Source organism: Dipodomys merriami, unplaced genomic scaffold (genome assembly GCF_024711535.1).
Source record: "Dipodomys merriami isolate MVZ:Mamm:240054 unplaced genomic scaffold, mDipMer1.0.p SCAF_2, whole genome shotgun sequence".
In the NCBI taxonomy this organism is placed as follows: Eukaryota; Metazoa; Chordata; class Mammalia; order Rodentia; family Heteromyidae; genus Dipodomys; species Dipodomys merriami.
The window spans coordinates 82,713,504-82,735,623 of record NW_027203381.1 but is presented as its reverse complement, the minus strand read 5'-3'; the positions used below and the strand labels follow the sequence as shown (position 1 = coordinate 82,735,623).

The window sequence follows — 22,120 nt, the reverse complement described above, 5'->3', positions numbered from 1 at the left end:
AAGCCGGAAGTGGCGCTGTGGCTCAAGTGGTAGAGTGCTAGCCTTGAGCTGAAGAGCTGAGGGACAGCGCCCAGGTCCTGAGTTCAGACCCCACAACTGGACCCAAAAAAAAAAGAAAAAAACAAAACAAAAACAAAAACAAAAACATTTGCCTTTAAAATGAAAAGATCGTTATAAAAGAAATCCTGGTGTGGAACTGCAGATTATTTTAATTAAGATGAGCAAGAAAAAGTGTGATTTCTTAAGAACTTAACTAAGGTATCCAAAAATAAAGTTGTGAATGAATGGCCAATACAGTTAGCAACAAAGATGAGGGAAGGGCTTATCACCACGAGTGAACACAAAATGATGGAGTGGGTTGATAGGCAGAAGGACTGGTAAAAATCAGTCTCAGCAAAGGATCAGAGACTCACCAAGGGGACTGAAACATTTTGAATAAAGACAATGGCAATGAAAATAACTCACACTGTCATTTGGACCCAGTGATATGCTAAAATCAAAGAGCATATGCATAATACTAAAAATGTAATATATAATAAAGGAATCATAATGAGTTTAATTTGTTTCCAGGTTTTTTCTATCCAGGGAGATTACCATGAGCTTAGATACTGTAAAATGTCAACTCTGTTATAAATAAGTTCAAGTCTTAAGCTGAAACACAATGTATCCTATGAACTAGAAAGAATAAATACATTTGCTAAAATAGCCTCAGATATGACATTGCCCCATTTGTTAGGAAATGGAAAGACTTGGAAAAAATTATATTAAGTGAAGTAAGCCAGGCCCAAAGAAACATAGGTCCCATGGTTTCCCTTATTTGCACTAACTAGCGTATGTCTGAGATAAGCAGAAAAGCTCAGATAAGTTGATGTTAGGGGAATGAACCCCAAGATAAGTATTCAATTTTTTTTGTTTTTTTTCCTTTCATGCAATTGTTTCTACCATATTTATAAGATGATTTCTTTGTTGCTTTGTATGTCCCTCCCCCACGGTATAACCCCTGTTTTCACTGTATTTGATCTTGGTATAATTTGTGGAGGGGAAGGGAAAACAAATCATTTAACTAGGGATACAGGTGGGCCCATTGTAACAATGAGATGTACAAGTCGTTATGTCAAAAAACGAACTTTACAACTTTGGTTGGGGGTGGGGGGGAGGACCGGGTGGGGGGAGGGAGGGAGTATGAGAAGGGATGGGAAGGGGAAACAAAGAGGAGGCAACAATGCTTGATAAGAAATGTACTCGTGGGGCTGGGAAGGTGGCTCAGTGGTAGAGCGCTTGCCTTGCACACATGAGGCCCTGGGTTCGATTCCTCAGCACCACATAAGCAAAAAGAAAAAAGCCGGAAATGGCGCTGTGGCTCAAGTGGTAGAGCACTAGCCTTGAGCTGAACAGCTGAGGGACAGCACCCAGGCCCAGAGTTCAGGCCCCACAACCGGACCCAAAAACAAAACAAAAAAAAGAAATGTACTCGTTATCTTGCCCATGTAATTGTAACTCCTCTGTACGGTATTCTCACCATAAAAAACAAACAAACAAACAAAAATCAGCCTTGGAATCCCAGAGGAAACATGAAAAGCATTAAAGAATGAAAAATGCAAAATAGGGGCTGGAGGAAGTGGTTAATGCCTGAAGTCCCAGGCCTGAAGTCGAATGGCATGATGTTTCATAGTGGTTACCCACTTACCAAAGAACATAGATAGGAGGATCATGGTTTAAGACCAGTCCTAGATTAAAAAAAAAAATGCATGTCTATATCCAAAAAAAATTAACAAAAGCAAGAAAAGTGTGAGGGTAATACAATTTTCAAAACTGTCCCTCAGCTCTTCAGCTCAAGGCTAGTGCTCTACCACTTGAGCTATAGTGCCACTTCTGGCTTTTTCTGTTTATGTGGTGCTAAGGAATTGAACCCAGGGCCTCATGCATGCAAGGCAAGCGCTCTACCACTGAGCCACCTTCCCAGCCCCCATATTTTGGGAAAATTGTATTCTGATACAAATTTTCAGCAAAATACTAAATGGAACTCAGTGTGTAGAGAGTGGCAAGAGTCTGTGGGAATTCCCCACAGTGTAGCAGTTTGGGGAACACTGCTCTTGGCAAAGAAGGGGCTTCCCTAGCCCAGCCTCACTTCTAGAACAACCAATCTTTGTAGGTACAAATTGCTGGCAAATTCCGATCTGTATGTCAGGTGTTGCATAAGCTACAGGGGAAATGGTCCAAGTATTAGGGCTAATCTATGCAAGCTGGATATTTTTACCTCTGCTTAAAAGTGGAATCTCCTGTTTTTCTTGTTTCAAGGCAACATCAGTGTCATCTTCATCCAGAATCTGAAAAACAAGCTCTTTATTTAAAACTGTGTGTGTTGTGTTACAGGGCTGGGCAAAGACCTTGCAACATGGTGCTCATAGAGAAGGACAAAATCCTAACACTTTACCCACAGTAAGTTTGTGCACACATTTGGAAGAGGGAGAACTGTGGATGGAGAAAATGATAATGTCATGCATCCCAAGATGACTGTTTAGCAGTGTCATTTTTACTCATCACCTCTGCAACAAAATATTCTTTGCATTTCTGTCAATATTTGTACAGACATTGGAAAACTTCACATTTTACAGGTTATAAGAATGTCTCCAACAAAGTCAAGTGATTCACCAGGAGCAACCAGAGAATGCGGAGGAGGCTATGACATGCTGATTGCTGCAAAGCAGACATAGAGTAGGAGCTCAACATCATGCAAGCCTGGGGAAGAATGCCCTAAAGCATGGTGGGTAAGCATGTAGGGATGGGGTTGGAGAGCTCACGTAGGGGAGGGAGAGTATCATCTTCTGACAGAACTCCAGGGAAGCTGCTAAAAGGGGCTCAGAACCTTAATGTGTTGAGTGCAGAGGGCTGGTGCCTATGTGAGGTGGAGAACTGGATAAAGTAGAGACAGGATCTGCTGCCATTTGGGGCATTCTCTTAAGGTCAGTTTTACAAGGGTCACATAAAACAAACTTAAGTTTTCAGATTACAGTTCTTTGGAAGAGAGACACACAGGAAAGGAAAGAGAAAAGGAGGGAGGGAAAGAGAAAGAAAAAGGAAGGGAATAGGAGGGGAGAAGGAGAGGAGAGGAAAGGTGTGGGGAGGAAAGGGGAGCAGAGAGGGGAAGGGAGGGGAGAGGAGAAAAATGTCCTTTTTATCTATTCTGTGTCTCTTATCTTGATATGTGGTGTAAGTCATGGAGATGCCAGGTTTTCTTAAGCTTGCTCATGATATAGAGAGGATGATGTCAATCTACTTTTTCTTTTCCCTTCTCTCCCAGGAAACAAAGGAACATAACACTATGAAAACTGCTGTCAGCAAGCAGGTTAAATGGGCACATATGTAACCTAGCAATGAAATAGCTGGGTAGCTGTCCATCATTGTCATTTTTTATTTCATCCAAATAGAAAGAGAAACCTTGCAGGCAGGAGAAAATAAACCAAGCTGCTTTTAAGCTACTGTTCTTCAATATACTTTCATGCTTATATTATAAATAAATGCATACTTCCCAAAGTAATCAAAATGCATATTTTACAAAAATCTTGAAAGTGACTTTAAAATGTATACCTTACTTATTTCTGATAGCATAAAATTAAAATTCTCTTCTGCTGTGCCGACATTCGAGGAAAAGCTACATGACATTAAGTGTGCCAACCTAGACTATGTAAGGGCTTTTGGAGGACAATTTTTAAAGTATGTAGATAGCATAGACTATTTCTACAATGGTTAACAGCAACCACATGAAGCACTACACATACTTTTTGTTTTAATCTGTGACAATCCTATTTAAGATGTGAGAAAACATGTCTTAATTTTCTTTGGTGACTTTCTTTTTCTTATGATGAAATTAGACAAGACCTTGTCCAATGGAAGTGTAAAGGTTAATAAAGATGACACTACTTCCAGCAGAGAACATTAACAGAGCTGCATGGAATCAATTATTCTTTCATTCTCTGTGTTTAGTTCTCTGCTTCGAGTTTTGTCTTGTTGGGGCTGTTTCTACTCAGCTGTCATATGCCTTCAAAGATGTCACTTGTCCACAGACTCATCATGTCTACCATAGAAGAGATTTCCTATCTTTTTCTTTCCTGTATTTGCATTATTCTTTAGATTGCATGTATATGCCACCATTTGAAACAATTTTAGGTAAATTCACTCCCTATTTTCTTTTGAATAGCTTTGTGTCACTATCTGATTTCCTAAGGTGCTGCCTTTTGTAACAGAGCAGTATAGCTGGGAAGGTGTGGAAGGGTTCATGATGAGGCAAGGCATGAAGTTATCTTTCTGATGACATTATTTGTATATTTTCACTTTTTTTTTTATCAGTTGGAGGGCCTGAACTCTGGGCCTGGGCGCTATCCCTAAGCTCTTCAGCTCAAGGCTGGCGCTCTACCACTTGAGCCACACACAATGCTACTTCTGGCTTTTTCTGCTTATGTGGTGCTGAGGAATCGAACTCAGGAACCCAGGGCCTCATGCATGCGAGGCAAGCACTCTACCACTGAGCTACCTTCCCAAAGAATATTTGTTGTTGTTGTTGTTGTTTGTTGGTCGTGGGGCTTGAACTCTGGGCTTGGGTGCTGTCCCTCAGCTCTTCAGCTCAAGGCTAGCGCTCTACCACTTGAGCCACAGTGCCACTTCCTATTTTCACCATTATAAGGTTTTTTCACCTATTTCATTATAGAAACATCTTTCAGTTCCTCAGATTTGTCTATAGTTTATGTTCTGCAGTTTGGGGATATCTTTTTTTTTTCTCTTAATTACTTTTAAGTAGTTGTACCAAGGAATTCCATTTAACAAAGTAGTATATGAAGACAATACATCCTAATCAGTCTCTCTCTTAAGATGCTTACCTAATCATGAAATAAACAGCACAGTAAATGAGATTACAGCTAAGACTTAACATGAGACTTAAGACACCTTAGTTGCAATTATGTTCTCCAAAAGGATGCAATGGGTCAAATCATACCACATGCACAGTTTTCTGTCTATTTAAGAAGATAAAATATCCTAAGTAAGTTAGAGAAAAAGAACATAGCAAAAAAAATAACAGCTGGTGTAGCATCTAATTAAAGTGCTGTTAAGGAAACTTCAGAACTGGTTGATGCCTTTATCTCACTGCTTTCCTCCTATTCCTTTGTGGTTTATTCCCATGCAGCTTGGGTGCTGTCGTCAGACTTAGAACAGGGACTGGATAAGCAAAAGCCTTTCTGCCAAATTCAGCAAGCCTTTCTGCTCTGCCTTTGCAGTTAACATTGTGACCTGGCCTCTCCCCTCTACTCATCCTTGTCTTCATTAAAATGGAGTTCCTAGTGTGGGTCTGACATTGCTATAGTCAAAGAGTTCAAAGTCTGCCTCCATGGGAAAAAATTTCTACAGAAGGAGAAAGATATTAAATAAATAAAAAGACAACTATGTCCTAGAATGGCCAGTAATGTAAATTGTGTGAAGAAAATAACATACAGGAGAGAACAGTGGATGTCCCCTGAGCAAGCTAACACAGTCTCTCTCTGTTCTCTCCACATCTTCTTTTTCTTCTCTCAAGTCATTTCTCACCAACATGCAACTCTCCTCCTCTCTTGATATATGCTATAGATTTGTGTCTCATCCCCCAGCCCCAGCCCTTCTCTATGTTTCCCCCAAGTATCTTGGACCATGCTGCCTAAAATCGCAGCTCACATTTATCATATCACAAAGATATCCTCCCATGCCTTCCCCTTGCTTGATTATCTCCTTAGCACTTACCAATATCTACCATACACTACATTTCACTTATTCATTTTGTCTGTCATCTGACCCTCCACTACTGTGACAGTCCCACGAGGGCAGGGAAGATGCTCTTCTTTGTTTTCCCCTTTTGGGTCCCCCATGCCTTGGATAGTAATTGACAACATATAGAATGAAGCGAAGAAGCAAGTCAGGAAGACATGAGTTGGTGATAGTGCTGGTTGGGCTGGTATGGGTCTAGTAGAGTTAAGGGAGTAGACACAATAAAGCAAAAGGCTTAGTCTTCCATCACTCTCTTCTAATCTGTTATTTTTCTTCTCAGAATTTATATTACCCAATATTAGATCACTTTTTTGTTTGATTATTTTAAGACAGGTGCTCATTGGGTAACCCAGACTAGCCTTGAACTATGATCTTCCTTCCTTTGACTCCCAAGTGTTAGGATTACAAGCATGTACTACCAAACCTGACCTACATTCCATGTTTAACTTTTTACTTATTGAATGCCTCTTAGGGTGTTGAAAGCCAAGGAAGGACCACATGGCTATACAGATTGAAGTCAGCATGGCTATACAGATTGAGAGGAGTAGTGATGTTAAGAACTCAAGAAAGATCAGATCAGGTCAACTCAGGTCATGGGAACCACAGCATGAACCATGAATTCTGTTCTAAGAATAGAAGAGGCCACCAGAACATTCAGAGGAGGAGAATGGCAAAATATGTTATGCTTGAGATGGAATATTCAGATTTTTCAGATTATGGAGGCCAAGAGGAACTGCGAGGCAATTCATAAGGCCATTGTGCTGCCCTGGGAGAGTTGGACAGGGTAGTAGCTGCAGAAATGGTAGAACATGCTCCATATAGTACAGGTGATTCTGCAAGACCACCCATGGGCTGAAAGCAGAATGTGAAAGGGAGAAATTCAAGATAATCGGCAGATTTGAGACCAACTAACTGAATGGTGGTTGCATATGTTCAGTTACAAGAGCATAAAGATGTCTCTTGAAATTATTTTCTTTCAGCTTCTATAACCCTCTATGTCTTGGCTCTTCCTATGCAATGATTCCTTTCTGCCTACTCTCAAGTCTTAAAAGAATCTGTTGAATTTTTATGAGGTCAAACTATGGCTTCATCAACACCATCACTCCCAAATTTTTACCTTTGCTACAGCTTTTTCCACAGCACTCTTACATGTGAATATCTTGTTGACATTCCAAATCCTTAGTGTTTTTCTCTGACCTTTTTGGCCTTTTCCTTTATTCCAAATTATCACTGCAACACTATGCTCATTATTCTGTCTTTAATACCCCTTACCAAGCTTTTTATTTTTTGTTCCCTTGTCTTCTTAAGCTACTATTTTCAGGCAACCTACATATGATTTTTTTTTTTTTTTGGTTGGTCCTGCAGCTTGAGCTCTGGGCCTAGGCGCTGTCCCTCAGCTCTGCAGCTCAAGGCTAGTGCTCTTCCACTTCAGCCACAGCGCCACTTCTGGTTTTCTGTGGCTAATTGGAGATAAGAGTCTCATGGACTTTCCTGCCCGGGCTGGCTTTGAACTGGGATCCTCAGATCTCAATCTCCTTAGTAGCTAAGATTCCAGGCGTGAGCCACCAATGCTCAGCTTATATGTAACTTTTTTGTGGTTAGTTTCTTCTCTCTCCAGTCCAAGCTATTTTTATAACCAGATTCATTTTTAAACCAAAGTGTTCATGGTTACATGTTTTTCCTCAAAAGTTTCCTGTAGCTTCTGCCTATTATCTCAAGCACATACTCATACTCTGTCTGGTATTCCTAACCCTTATCAGGGTGTGATTCTAAGTTATCTGAATATAACAAACATCCTCTGTTAGAGCCTAAATTTTCACTGCAGAATTTTCTAGAAGCACCACTTATCCTCAGTTCAAAACTTTACCCACATAAATGCTACCTGGAAGGGCCTACTGCTATCTAACTTTTTAAAATGGTTTATCTAATGTGTATTATTTTTAGAACAAATATAAACCCTACCCTTTCCAAAAAAGTCTTAATCTAGTAAATACTGATTTATCTTTATTTTTATTTAGTTATTTATTTGCCAATCATGAGGCTTGAACACTGGACCCTGAGTACTTTTTGCCCAAGGCTCTACCACTTTGAGACACAGCACTTCTTCCAGTTTTCTGGTGGCTAACTGGGGATAAAGTCTTACAGGGACTTTTCTTCCCTAGATTGGCTTTGAACTATGATCCTTAGATCTCAGCCTCCTGAGTAGCTAGGATTACAGGCATGAGCCACCCGCATCCAGCGTACATAAGGATTTTTTTCCTAATAACTATTAACAGTAAGGTGCATGCCATTTACTATCATTACTGCTGTTAATAGCAAAGCATCATATCCATGGAACCCAGGTAAGACTGAGTCCTATAGCAGCCTACATTCTTAAGGGCCATGATACTTGAAAGAAGAATTGAAAACTTGATTGCATCTCCCCCAAACAACTCCAACTCTGCAAAGCACTACTGGAAATTGTGCCCGGAAATGGGGAAAAAATTCATAATGCAAAAATAGCCATTTAAAATTACCATTAAACATCTATTTGAGACCTTGTTCAGCTGGTGGCTGCCTCATTCCTGTCTGTACACTTTCCCATCTGGCCTTGTCAGTTTGTGGCTCCTGCTTCTGAGATTACATACGCTCCCTCTCCCTTCTCAACACAATGTCACTCTTTAGTTCCTCTCTGCTACAAAGAAATTTTATCAACTCTGTCATTCTCCTGGAGTAAACAATAAAGGCTAACTTCGTCTTCTTTAGAAGTACAGGAGGGGACTTTAAAAAGTGCTTTACATTGCATGAGGAATTATTCTTATTCTATCACAATCAACCATCCCATTAATTCTCACAACAACCTTTAGAGTAGCAGTTATTGTTAATGTTTTCATTTAACCTGTAAGACAATGGAAGATCAAAACTTGTTATACCTGACAGGGTCTGAATGCAAAACAAGATCATCTCTGTCAGAATGTATCTTGTTTTGTTCCCCTAATTTAACGCTACTCATGGATTTGTAAAGCTGTCTTCCAATTTTCCTGTTTCTACAGAGCAGAGATCATACTTGGTCATTTTATTTTCCCTCAAAAGCTCTGACATGGTATTGAGGAATAAACTCATGATTGCTGGTAGTTCATGTACTTGCCCTTCACATTAAAATCATAATGACATGTTCCCTTATGTCTGAGACTGTTTCACATACTGCTCTTCTGATGGTAAGTTGATGACTTCCAGTAAGTTTTTGACTAATGCTTTAGAAGGTAAGTATTTGTAAGTTGTCCTCCCAAGTCCCTTGGGGTAGCTCTGATTTGTATCTTGTGAAAAAGCTGCCCATGAACCTTCTAATACTGTTAACAATCACAGAATTATATTAGTTCATAAGAGGCATCATCAGCCAGGGATAGAGACTAAGAAATGATCTGCTTTTCAAATTAAGGTAATTTCAATAATCTCAAATCATGTTATTGTAACACCCAATGCATGTTATTGTAATACTAATTCAGTCTCCCCTGAGAATCACAAAAATGATGTAATGTTTATGCTTACACAGGGTGTTTATAGCTGCTTTATGCTGTCACTTGTTGGTTTGATTTTTGGCCACTGTAAAGCAAAAGTCTAAACCTGGACAACTCATTAGCTCATCCAGTATTCTTTTTTTGTTCACTTCAAGGAGGCTTTGACTATAATCCTAGGGATTCAGAGCAAATTGGCATCTTCTCTGACCTGGAACGAGCTTGTTTCAAAGTATGCCTCAAAGGGCTAACCAGCTGCAACCAGTAAGGTTAGCTCAGTTCTGAGATAGAGAAATGCTTCCATCCACTGGTCCCTTCGATCACATTTCTTTCTAGGGCCTCAGAAAGTGGTAAACTCCATCATAGGGGCTGGAGGTTACATCTTTCGTAAAACATCAGAGCCTCCTTTGCCAAACTCTTAAAAACTTGTACAAGGGATGACCTGACCAACAAGCTTTTTAAAATGTCTGTAGAATTGAACAATAAATTAAGTCCATCTGCCAATCTATTCTCAAGGCCAGATGCAAGTTAAAAAGAAGGAAGAGGAAGGGGAGATTTTTTTTAAAGGAGGAGAAGGAAAGGAGGAATAGAAGGAGAAGGAGGAAGGGCAGGAGGAGGTGTAGGAGAAAAGAAGAAATAAAAAGAAATAATAATACAAGACAGCCCAAACCTAATCTAATCTAACCACATCATAGGCAGTCCTTCATTTCTTAGTAATAGGGGCTTTCTCTTATAATCAGAATGTTAACTAAAAGATATTTTAAAATATCAATAAATGTCAAATATCAATATTGAGAAAAAAGCCAATATTGCTTCCTATTAGAATGAGACAATTTGTACATCAACCAGAGACTGTGTTCATTATGAAGGTGAATTAAAGCACATACACATGCAATAAAAAGTTATTTTATCATCAGACCTAAATTTCAACAGATAATTCTTACTTGACTTCTCAAATTTTAGTTTTCTCAAACTGTTTACTTCCCATTATAATTTTCTTTCCCAACTATCTGTGGTGATGTGACCATCTAATTTTTTCTAGTTGTCTTTCAGAACAGATTTCCTAAGATGTTTTGTTTAAAGAACTGTTTCTTTTATTGTATCCTGTGACCTAACATAATGGATTGTTCTTACTCTTTGATAAGAACCTTGGTGATCTGGTGCCATTTCTTTATTTTCTTTTAATCTTTCTTGCTTCCACTAAGAATGGTTCAGCAAATGCTGATCTGATTGCATTACTTTTGAGAGCCACTGATAAGACCAGATCCCACCTCAGTTCTTGAATGATATGGAGATCGAATGCCAAATTGTTGCTAGTACTGCAGTTTAATTGTCCATTAGACACATCGAAGTGCAAGGGGATTTAATTTAACAGAAAATGTTAGTTGACACAGGATTGTTCAGGGCACTGCTCCACTAACAGTGGGACTGCAGCAATATTTACTCAGACATTGATTTTCCTGGCAAAGATTGGCATATCTATAAGGGTACAATAAAATAATTTCTATTCCCTTCCCACCTGGGATTACCTGGGACAAATGTGAATTTGACACAAAAGTGTGGAAGTGCTTGAGACAGAAAACAGGTCAGAATATCAAGCATTCATTAAAAGAAAGAGAACATGTGTATTGAGCACTGAAGACAGGAAACAATATGAATTTCTAGAGGCCAAATGTAAGGCAACATGCTCTCGTGGGAAGGGTTTGTGGTAAGGTTATGACCACAATCACATTCCTAGAGTGATGCTGGACAAAAATAAAGGTGCTCCATTCCAGGATCCCAGAATTAATGTGGATCCTGTTGTCCAGATGATTGTATGAATTAACGTAGATCCTGTCCTCCAGATGGTTGCATGAGAGTCCAAGTTGATTAGATGACAAAAACGATGTGTTAAGGGAAAAAAAAGTACATAGTTCAGATGAAATTTTGGGTGGATAAAGGGAGAAAGTGGCTAAAGGGAAGTTAGCTTAAACTGAGCAAGGAATCAACGTTGTATTGGTCTTTGAAATGTTTAATTGATACATAAATATACTTAGTTTTATACTTAACTTATACTTGGTTTTAGTATAGTATTACTATACACACATATAGTATTACAACACATGTAACCATGTGTAATGATCAAATGATGACAATTAGCATTTTAATCTCCTCAAATATTATCATTCCTTTATTTATTTACTTTTTTTGTTGGTTGTGGGGTTTGAACTCTGGGTCTGGGCACTGTCCCTGAGCTCTTCAGTTCAAGGTGAGTGCTCTACCACTTGAGCCACAGTGCCATTCCAGTTTTCTGGTGGTTAATTGGAGATAAGAGTCTAACGGACTTTCCTGCCCAGGCTAACTTTGAACTGTGATCCTCAGACCTCAGCCTCCTAAGTACCTAGGCTTACAGGCGTGAGCTGCCAGCTCCCGGCTTATCATTCCTTTATATTAGGAACCTTCAAGCTCTTCTCCTCTAATTGTTTTGACACGTGCAATTTTGTGTTGTAGATCACTGATATCCTGTGGTATCATAAAACCTTATAACTACTTCTCCTCCTCCAACTGTATTTTGTACCCAATATCTACTCTGTCACTGATCCTTACCCATTCTAATGAGTGCTCTCTCCCTTTCTACTTCTATATGCATAACATTTTAGCTTTCAAAAATGAGTATGGCTATGTTGTATTTTATTTCCTGAACCCAGCTTATTCTACATAATGCAATGTCTTCCAAATCCGTCCATGCTGCTGCAAATGACAGGTAGCAGCTAAGTAATATTCCATTGTGTATGTAGATAACAATTTTAGCTGAATTGACCTTTAAAATTGGTACTAGACTCTTGACTAGAGATGCATCCATAGAACCCTGGATACAATGTGTAATTGGCAGTCTAAGCCCAAAATACTTAGTCAACAGAGATATCAAAGTACCTTAAAATACACATGCCTGAGTCAAGCTTTTACATATAATTCAACAGACCTGAGTGGAAGAAGAAGCTGGAACTTATGTAAGAGACAGTTATACAGATAGAATATAAAGAAAGAATTCATAATGGAAGATATTTAGAGAAGTCGCTGTCTAGGTTAAAGAGCTGGGGTTCAAGTTGGCCAACTCCTATCAGTGTGACCATTAGCAATTTTTATTTTCACCTGTAAAATAGGGATGAGAAGAATACTTGCCCATCAGTTTTTAAGACAATTAGATCAAATGATATGTGGGTAGCATAGTTCTTGCATTTCATCTTGGTCATACTCAAAGAGGAGAAACTACCTCCAGAAACATACACACTTTCTCTCCCTCTCCCTCTCTTTCTCCCCCCCCCTCTCTTTCACACACACACACACACACACACCACAGAGACACACATGTATAACACTGTGAGAACAATTCAAAGATAATAACTGTGGAAGATACTAGATGCCTTGAAGTGGTAGTTAGTACCACTATAGCTATACTAACAAGATTATGAAAAATAGCCAAAGGGATTTGCTGAAGTGCAGAGAATTCCATTTCAAATACCCCAAAAGTCCAACTGGGAAGTAAACTAGCACAATTTAGTGAGGGTTAAAATGTCTTTCTAAAAAGTACACATTTTATTTTCATGACATTTTATAATCTCTAGAAAATGTCCAAACCTAGAATAAATCATGTTAAGTGAGGTAAGCCAAATTCAGAGAGACAAATAGCACATGTTTTCTCTAATATGTGGAAGCTAGATCTAAAATACACTGGGACATGATAATTATACAAGTGTCTCCAGGCATTTACACATGGTGAGACCAAAAGAGAATACTCTTAGAAGGGGAGCAGAAAGGCACTATGCCTCTGTGCATCTGATCATATAAAATAATGTTTACTGAAATGAACATTAGCAAATGGAAACTAGGTTTTTTTTTCTTTTTTGCTGTTTTGTTTTCTCTTCTTTCTATTCTGTTTGTTCCTTTATGTGCCTTTAGGAGTGTAAGGGGAGGCACAGAAATAAAGGGACCAAAGGATAAACAAATGCAGCAATGGTACTCACTGGACACTGTGGAAAATGAACTATACAACTTGTCCGTAGGGATGGGAGGGAAAAACTGGGAAAGAGTTAGGCAAGAGGTAACACTGTCCAAAAAGAAATGTACTCTTAGGGGCTGGGGAGGTGGCTCAGTGGTAGAGCACTTGCCTTGCATGCCTGAGGCCCTGGGTTTGATTCCTCAGCACCACATAAGCAAAAAGAAAAAAAAGCCAGAAGTGGCACTGTGGCTCAAGTGGTAGAGCACTAGCCTTGAGCTGAAGAGATGAGGAACAGCGCCCAGGCCCAGAGTTCAGGCCCACGACCGGACCCAAAAAAAAAAGAAAAGAAAAGAAAAGAAATGTACTCTTTGCCCGATTATGTAACTGTAACCCCTCTGTACATCACAATAAAAATAATAACAATAAAAATGTATGTAATAAAAGAAAATATCCAAAGCTTTAACTGAATCTCAATCTGAAAACTTCGAAGTCCTTGCAAGGCCTAAGAACATTCTTACTAAACAGACTGTGAAAATAAGTGGACTGCACTGACCAAAAAAGCCAAGCATAAATTAATATCAAAAATGGAAAAATGCCATGGAAGTGACACCAACAATCTATATGGCAGAAGGAACTAAAGATAAGGCGAATGAGCCCAACAGCACATGAATAATCTGGGAGTGTGTTAAATGGAATATGCTGTGTAGAACAGGAACTAAGCATTAACAACCATCCGAAAATGAGGTTATCCCACTGGGAGGAGAAAAAAAAAAAGAACGTAATTTGAACAACTAGCTTCAGTAGACTACAGGTCTTGGAATAAAAGTAAAAGGAAGAAAATTCAATCAAGAATTGGGGGAAGGAAGTTAGGAGAACAGATTAAGCTGTGGTTAAGCCATAGCAGTGAACAAATTTCTGAAAATGAATGACCCTATGGCTGTCACTCTCAGCAATGGAACTTGAAAAGTAATCGGTATTATCATCATTCCTATGAAAGTTGTGTGACTATAAGTACAAAACCCAGAGTGAGGTGCTACCCAGCACTTGGAGGGGAAAAAAAAAAACTTTCAAAAAGCAGACTGGTGGCTCATGGCTATAATCCTAACTAATCAGAAATTGAGATGTACGGATTGCAGTTCAAAGCCAGATAGGGCAGGAAAGTCCTTGAGACTCTTATCTCAGGAAGGCATGGAGTGAAGGATCCCTTTGGGGTTAAAGTTATGTTAGTGACATTACCTCTGTCATCCCTTTTAGGGACTGGTCACAGCAAGCTGTCTTAGCTGGAAAAAACCTTATAAGTATTCAGATACCTAAATCAGTGGCAATTTTAAGGTTGTATTTGGTTGTACTTGGTCAGCCCATGCTGACTGGCATCATGGGAGGAAAATAGCTTACATCAACCTGTCCTGTCCAAGTGAACTAAAGCTGGATTTCCCTTTCCAATGACCAAAGTGCCACTGTCCTATTATATAACCATCTCATAAGTTGGAATAATGTGAAATCATCCTTCTGAGATAGATAGGCTTTCTTTATGTGATGAACGTGCCATATTTCTGAGTCTATTATACCTGAAAGCAAGGCCCTAGTTCCCCCACACAGTAAATGTATCAAAATAATAAATATCACCATTAGATTGGGGCGGGGGGGGGGAGAGGAAGGGGCGGAGGCAGATAGAAGGAAGGTATCCTGTGTTGTAGCTAGGTTTTTTCCCCCCAAGTGCTAACTTTCTGCTCTACTGTTAATACTGATTGCCTTCCTTGCTTAAATTAAATGTTTCATTCTGAAACAGTCTCTCTCTCTCTCTCACACACACACACATACACACATACACACACACACACACACACACGTGCACAAAAAAGAGTCACACATAACTAGATATACACACGAAGATGGATGAGAGTGGACGAAAACATTTTTTTTAATTTCTGAGTTTGAGAAAGTACAGACAGGTAAACATTCAAAAGTAATTATTTCCTAGTTTAATTATTCCATCCACAGCCTTGAATTAATGTGCATGTGGATAAAACATTTATCCAAAAGAATCAGATAACAAGTTTAAAAACAGATATCCTGCTTAGGTCACAGAGACACAATTAATACCCTATACCACAAACATACTGACTAGTTAGCATAAGACTTAAGAAGCATTACATAAAAAGAGTAATGATATTTTAGAACGTGTGTCCCATCTGTTTCACGGAAAAAAAATAATACTTGCTAAAAGCTCTGTGTGATTCTAAGGTGAAAACATAATGAAAACTAGAAAAACACAACTAGACTTTGAAATTTCCACAACACAAATGGGTGACTGGTGGAGCCAGGTCACATTGTGCTTCTAAGTGGTAAAGAGAGGAGATGCTCTGTACAGTACTGGTTGCAGTTTCGCCTCCCCTTCTAGTCTCTGATTACAATTTTGACCTTTTTCCTTTTGAAAACACATGCATGTCCTGGCTATAATCAGTCCTTATTGTCCATATTATGCTGTTTTCTGCTCCCATTCATAAATCATTTCTTGTCTTTTTTACATCCCTTCTTAACACAAATACAACTTAGACTGTGGTGTGTGTGCAGGAGACACAGGCAAGTACACCGATGAAACCAGAGTGGTCATGCACTGACCATTATTGGACCTGGGAAATGTTGATAGAGTCGTACTTGAAATGTGCATAATAAGTGGTTTTAAAAATAAAACCTTTATGGCTGATTTCTGGTGGCTCATGCTGATAATGGTAGCTACTTGAGAGGCTGAGTTCTGAGGATCACTGTTCAAAGCCAGCCTGGACTCCTATCTTCAATTAACCACCAAAAATTCCTGGAGTGAAGCTGTGGCTCAACCGGTAGAGCAACAGCCTTGATTTTAAAAAAAATCTAAGGGACAGCACCTGGGCTGTGTTCAAGCTCTGATACTGACACAAAGTTTTAAAATATTTTGTTTTTTTAATTGTAATAACAATTTAACAAAATGGTGAGACAAAGGACAAAGCGCCAGCCAAGGCAACAGCAAAATTCACAAGAAAATATGTTGGAAATGAATGTACAAGTTGATGGGGGAGGGAGGAAATGGAGGGGAAGAAAAGTGAAAGAAAAATGAAGGAGGGGGTAACAAGTTCAACAAGAAAGTTACTTACTACCTTAATATTTAACTGTAACCCTTCTGTACATCACCTTGACAATAAAATTTTTAAAAATGGGAAAAAAGTCCAAAAAACGTTAAATTTTTTTTAATATATTAAAATAAATAAAATATACTAAAATAAAATCTTCATGTCAGTGTCATCCTGTGTCTTGTGAGCACAGTGTTTCATTGAAGGGCACAGAAATTAAAACCAGAAGAAATAACATGTTCTATATTGGCTCAAATATGATTAAATGTAATCCAAAATTCTTAGCTGGCATTTGGGGGCTATTACTTAAATACATGTACAATGGGGCCAGGTGTCTCCCTAGGAACCCGCCTTTATCTTATCATACCACCAATAACAGCATTTCAAGGTACTATAACTATCCTTATTTAGGTTCAAGTTTAGCCACAACCTTTTTGGTAATCAAGGTAAAAAAGAAAACTACAGTGAATAATAAAATATATATGCTGATTTAAAAAACAGATTTTTCCCTGACTAAATTCTAACATCAAAATGAATTTTCATTGTGTATTACTATAATTCAAATGACACTTCTAACATGGCTTCCCAGGTGAAGGCTTCCTTGTGTGGTCAGTCTTCAAATCACTTTTCCCTGAACACCAAGCCTTTTTCCATTTAACGAACTCAAAGTGATTCTAGTAGCCAAAAAAAAAAATAAAATAAAATAAAAAAAATATATATATCTGTTTAATGTCACCATTAGGTTAAAAACTGTACACATTTCATGGAATTCATACATTTGTCTCGGCAAAGCTTTGGGTAGTGGCCCAATTTAAGTCAATTCAAATTTGCATTGTGGAGATGGGAATATAACTCAGTGGTAGAAAATTTTCCTATCATACATAAAGCCCTGGGTTCAACTCCCAGCACCACAAGACCAAACAAACAACATACAAATGAGCATTACACTTTCTGTTGAAAGTCTGTGTTATAAATTACAGAAAGATTCATACAGTATTGATTGGAACATAAGGTTGGGATATGACCTTCAAATTGTATAATTTTTATACATTCACATGTCTATTAGAGGTCTTAATCTGATAATGGAAAAGAGTTGTGGACTCGTGGCTAGTTCTATCTTTACTAGTTATATAGCCTTGCATGAATAACAAGTATCTTTTGTAAGACCTCTTGCTGTATCCCCAAACTAGGTGATTTAATCAATGTTTCAGCTACATTGAGACACCTGCTGAATCTCTTTAATCCCTGTAAAGGTGAAAAAAAATCTTAACATATCATTAGTAAGTATGTTTATCTCACCACGATGATATCTTGATTGTTGTTGCTGGATTCAGCATCAACCAATACTTGACCTTCTTGTGTGAGGCTGATACTTGGCTCCCTTTTTATTCCCCAGCAAGAGACCTACAGCAAAGTGTTAAAAGCAAATATACAAAGTCAACGTGTACCACATTAAACCACCCTCACTCATTATGGCGTTTCATCTCTACAAATGGTGAAATAATACAGGGAAATACTGACTTCTGACAACTGCCTTCAATAAATACATAACTTGCCAGTGTGTGATATGTGTATGGGAGAGGCATAACTGTAATTCCAGCACTTGGGAGGCTAAGACAGGAAGATCCTGAGACCAGTCAGGACTACAGAGTTTCAACATAGTCTTGGCTATCCAGTTTGACACTATCTTGGGGGGGGGGGGCACGTGATTTACATAAGCACATGTAAAGACTAACTAATGACACACCAAAATAAAAAATGCCATAAGACATCTGGCACTGTGGCTCACGCCTGTAATCCTAGTTACTTGGGAAGCTGAGATTGGAGGATCATGGTTCAAAGCCAGGGCAAGAAAGTCTAGTCCAGGTAGAAAAGTCTATACGACTCCAATAAACTACTCAGAAAAAGCCAGAAGTGATGATTTGGCTCAAGTGGTAGAGCACTAACCTTAAGCATGAAGAGGCTAGGAGATAGTGCCCAGGCCCCTGAGTTCAAGCTCCAGAACCAGGGGGAAAATTGCCATAAGACAAATTAAGTATGAATGATTGGTATGGACTATGGGGCTCAGCAGTGATTTTAGGGGCATGTAGTATTTGCAAAAATCTGCGTAAATTAATAGTTTGCAAACATGAGTTACTATCCATATTCTAAATAAAGATGGTTCATGTGAATATGTACATATGTAGATTCTGCTAAGGAATATAAGACACGATGCATTTCAAAGTATCTGTGATGTTTTCCTTTTGATTATATTGTTACTAATGAAAACTGAACATACCTATTATTATATGGAATGTATAGTAATTTTTCTACATTTAAAATATTCCTTCATACTTGAAAAGGTTGAAAACACTTCAGTGACAAGCTTTTATCGTTTCTGATTTCAATTTGGCTTTGGTATTTTTCAAAGATTTCTTTTCATTACTTGCTTGGCTCTCCGTGACAGATACACCCTTTCTACTCTTGACCCCAAATGGCCCATGCTCTCAGAATAATCTATCCTGGGGACTGTGGCACCTACAACTTTCTTCTAGCCAATAGAATCTAACAAAAGTGATAGAATGTCATGTTAGTCTGACTGCATTTTATTTTGTGAAATTAAATCTTAGATGATTTAGCAGTAGCAGACTTTCTCACTGGCAAATAGCCCTGTTGTGGACCACCTGGGAATAGGGTCATGTGACACGGTATTAAAAATGGCCTCCAGCCAAAGCTAGTGAGAAGCCACGGCACCAAGCAGTTATAAGAAAATGGTTTCTACCAGCAACTATGTCAGTAGGAAGAGGATCATGACCCGCAAAAGAAAATTCAATCCTGCCAACGCCTTGTGCTTTATGAAATCCTAAGGAGGGAATTCAACTAAAATCTGCCCAGTCACTAGACCCAGAGTAATGTGAGAAAATAAATGTATGTTGTTTTAAGCTCCAAAAAATTAAAAAAGTTCTCTAGGAGGAACAATAAGTCCTTGTTACTTATATTAATAAATATAAATGTACTACATGAAAACTAAACTGTTAGCAATTTCCAGAGCTGTTTTTATCAAGCATGTGAAGCATATGAGGTTTTCTTCAAAGCTGATATGCTTGGGAGAGGACTCTCTAGGGTCCTTTAGATATAATATCATGTCATCTGCAAATAGGGATACTTTGACTTTTCCCTCTTTGGATTTTATGTCTTTCTCTTGCCTTCTGCTCTAGCTAGGAATTCCATTACTTCACTGAAAAGGAATGCAGAGTAGACATCTTTGTCCTTGCTCCTGATTTTAGAAGAAACACTTTCCACTTTTCACCATTTAGTATCTGGATTCTAGGCTTGTCATAATAGTCTTTTTAAGTTTTTATTTTATTGAAAGATGTTATACAGAGGGGTAACAGTTAGATGAGTAAGGCAATAAGTATATTTCTTGTAAAGCATTGTTATATTGAGGTATCTTACTTCTGTTCTACATTCTCCAAAGCTTTTATCATGAAAGGAGGTAAGATTTGTCAGAGGCTTTTTCTGCATTTATTGAGATGATCATGTGATTCTTGCTCTTAATTCTGTTAATTTCCCATATTATGTTTATTGATTTATGTATATCAAACTATCCTTCTATCCCAGAGATGAAATCAACCAGTCTTTTCTTATGCAGACAAATAGGGGTCAAATGACTGCAAGGTATGATCCTACTTTTTTTTTTTTCCATACTCAACCAAAGCAATGTCTTCTTAAAAAGTAAAATAAATAATGTCTGGGCACATTACTGATGCTCTCCTGTTGTTTTCTGTTGCTTTTAGGATGAATGAAAATCTGCTTCTCAAGGCCTATGGAACCTGTGTGGTTGTGATCACACATCTCACAGCACATCCCTTCTCCATCTCTCTGTCCTCCCATTACTGTCCTCTTGAAATACTTTACACCCATCCTTGTATCCCTTTTTAACAAACAGTGTACATTACTTGGAAATGTATCATCTCTCTTTTTTAAATCAATTTAATCATAAAAAACTTAGGAATCTTTTTTCTGAAAAGACAGCCCATTCTACCAGCTATAGTCAAATATCCCGTCATAAGCAGATAAGTGACTGTCCATAAAAATCCTGCCACAATAACAGGCATAGGAGGTGCGTGCAGTCCCAGCTGAAGTAGGAAGCAGTCTTTGTAACACAGCAAAACTCTATCTCAAAAGAAAAAAAGGAATAATATTGTGGCTGCAATATAAATCTGTCTATGAAATGATTGGAGACATGATTGCTCTGCTTCTTCTTATTAGGCTCTAACTTTGATTAGGGCAGAAACTATATATGGTTTTGTTCATGACAACATTTGTGGCTTGAGAGTGGTACATACGATTTTACATATACATGTGTAGATGTACCTATGTATTTTACATATATGCTAATATACATTTATGTACCTATATTGTGCAAAGCTACACAAGTGTATATGTATGTATATATGCATGTATGTGCGCATACTATAAGTATACATTCTCTTGTGTAGCTTTATACTCATGCAGACATCTACAAAGGTACTCTACCACATCTAAATTCTAATACCTGGACATACTATCAACTTCTCAATATATTCTTGCTTTAAGAGTATATAACATAACTACATAGTAAACCAACAAATCCCAAATCTTTAAATTTTACACTTAATAATTTTTTAAATGCAGGGTTAATGGAGATATGACTATAAAGTAATAAAATCTCTCGGGGCACCGGTGGATCAATCCTATAATCCTAGCTATTCACAGTTCAAACCCAGCCAGAGCTGGAAAGTCCATGATACACTTATCTCCAATAAACTACTCAGAAAAACACAGAAGTGGCACTATAGCTCAAGTGATAGGAAAAGAAGCACAGTGTCATTGCGTAGGCCCAGAGTTCAAGCCTCAGGACTGGGAAAAAAAGTAATAAAATCTCTTATATTACAATTATGCTATATTTTGAACATGGAAGTGTTACATAAATGCCTTTTGCAAATGAAACATCATATTTAAATATGACACAGAATTCAAAGTGACAGAAAGAAAAGTTAAATTGTATAGGTGATAAACATTTAATGTGATCATATAATCTCAGGGAAAGACTGAGGATAAAAAAGTTAAAATTATAAGAAAACCGGTTTCAACTACTTTTTGAGAATGAACTACTTAAAAGTGAAATGAAAAAAATCTTCTTTAAAGAATAAAGATTTTCACTAAAGAATTTTAGAAAGAACCTGTACACTATTTGCCAAAAATATGACAAAGGAATGAATGAATGAGAGCTTTCAATAAAGTGACTATTGTTCAAAATAATTCCCTTTGTATGAACTATGCCTTGAATATCTTATCTCCCACCATGCAATATAGTGTCTACAGGGAAGAAACTCAGCAGGTATCTGCGATCAAGTGAGTTTACACAGCCTTCAGGGCCCACAGCAATTCATTCATTCCAGTGGCTCATATCCACCTTCTAAGAGTGATATTAATTTGTGACAATAGTTAAAAGGCCTTAAAAGTCAAATCTGGTGAGCCAGGTAGATAATATAAACAATCAGTTCTGGCTTACAAAAGATGTAAAATGGATGTTAGTGAAATAATGTTTGTAATCAATCAGCACTAAACCTGAGACAGGAACTCCCATATTTCATTGTTGTAATAATTATAAATGGAACATGAAGACAATTAGAAAAGAATTAAATGAGGGAAGCACTGTTGGTATGGTGTGAGTCTTTTAAAAGAAGCAGACACACTTAGACACATGAAGACTTGGGGGCGGTACG

General features: G+C 38.1%; 1 protein-coding gene and 1 long non-coding RNA gene across 2 annotated transcripts in view; one reads left to right on the top strand and one right to left on the bottom strand.

Annotated features, from left to right (window-relative positions):
• The window catches only part of Morc1 (MORC family CW-type zinc finger 1), a 122,388-nt gene that overhangs the window by 16,972 nt on the left and 83,296 nt on the right, over window positions 1-22,120 (bottom strand). Inside the window, exons 15-16 of the mRNA XM_070028873.1 lie at window positions 17,670-17,774; window positions 2,258-2,327 (exon numbers count right to left, since the gene is read on the bottom strand). Coding sequence (XP_069884974.1) covers window positions 2,258-2,327; window positions 17,670-17,774 — 175 coding nt within the window. The remainder of the gene's footprint in view (window positions 1-2,257; window positions 2,328-17,669; window positions 17,775-22,120) is intronic.
• LOC138831680 (uncharacterized) lies at window positions 2,371-3,359 on the top strand. Its single transcript, XR_011373428.1, has 3 exons — window positions 2,371-2,439; window positions 2,616-2,764; window positions 3,302-3,359. It is a non-coding gene; the product is annotated as an uncharacterized lncRNA (long non-coding RNA).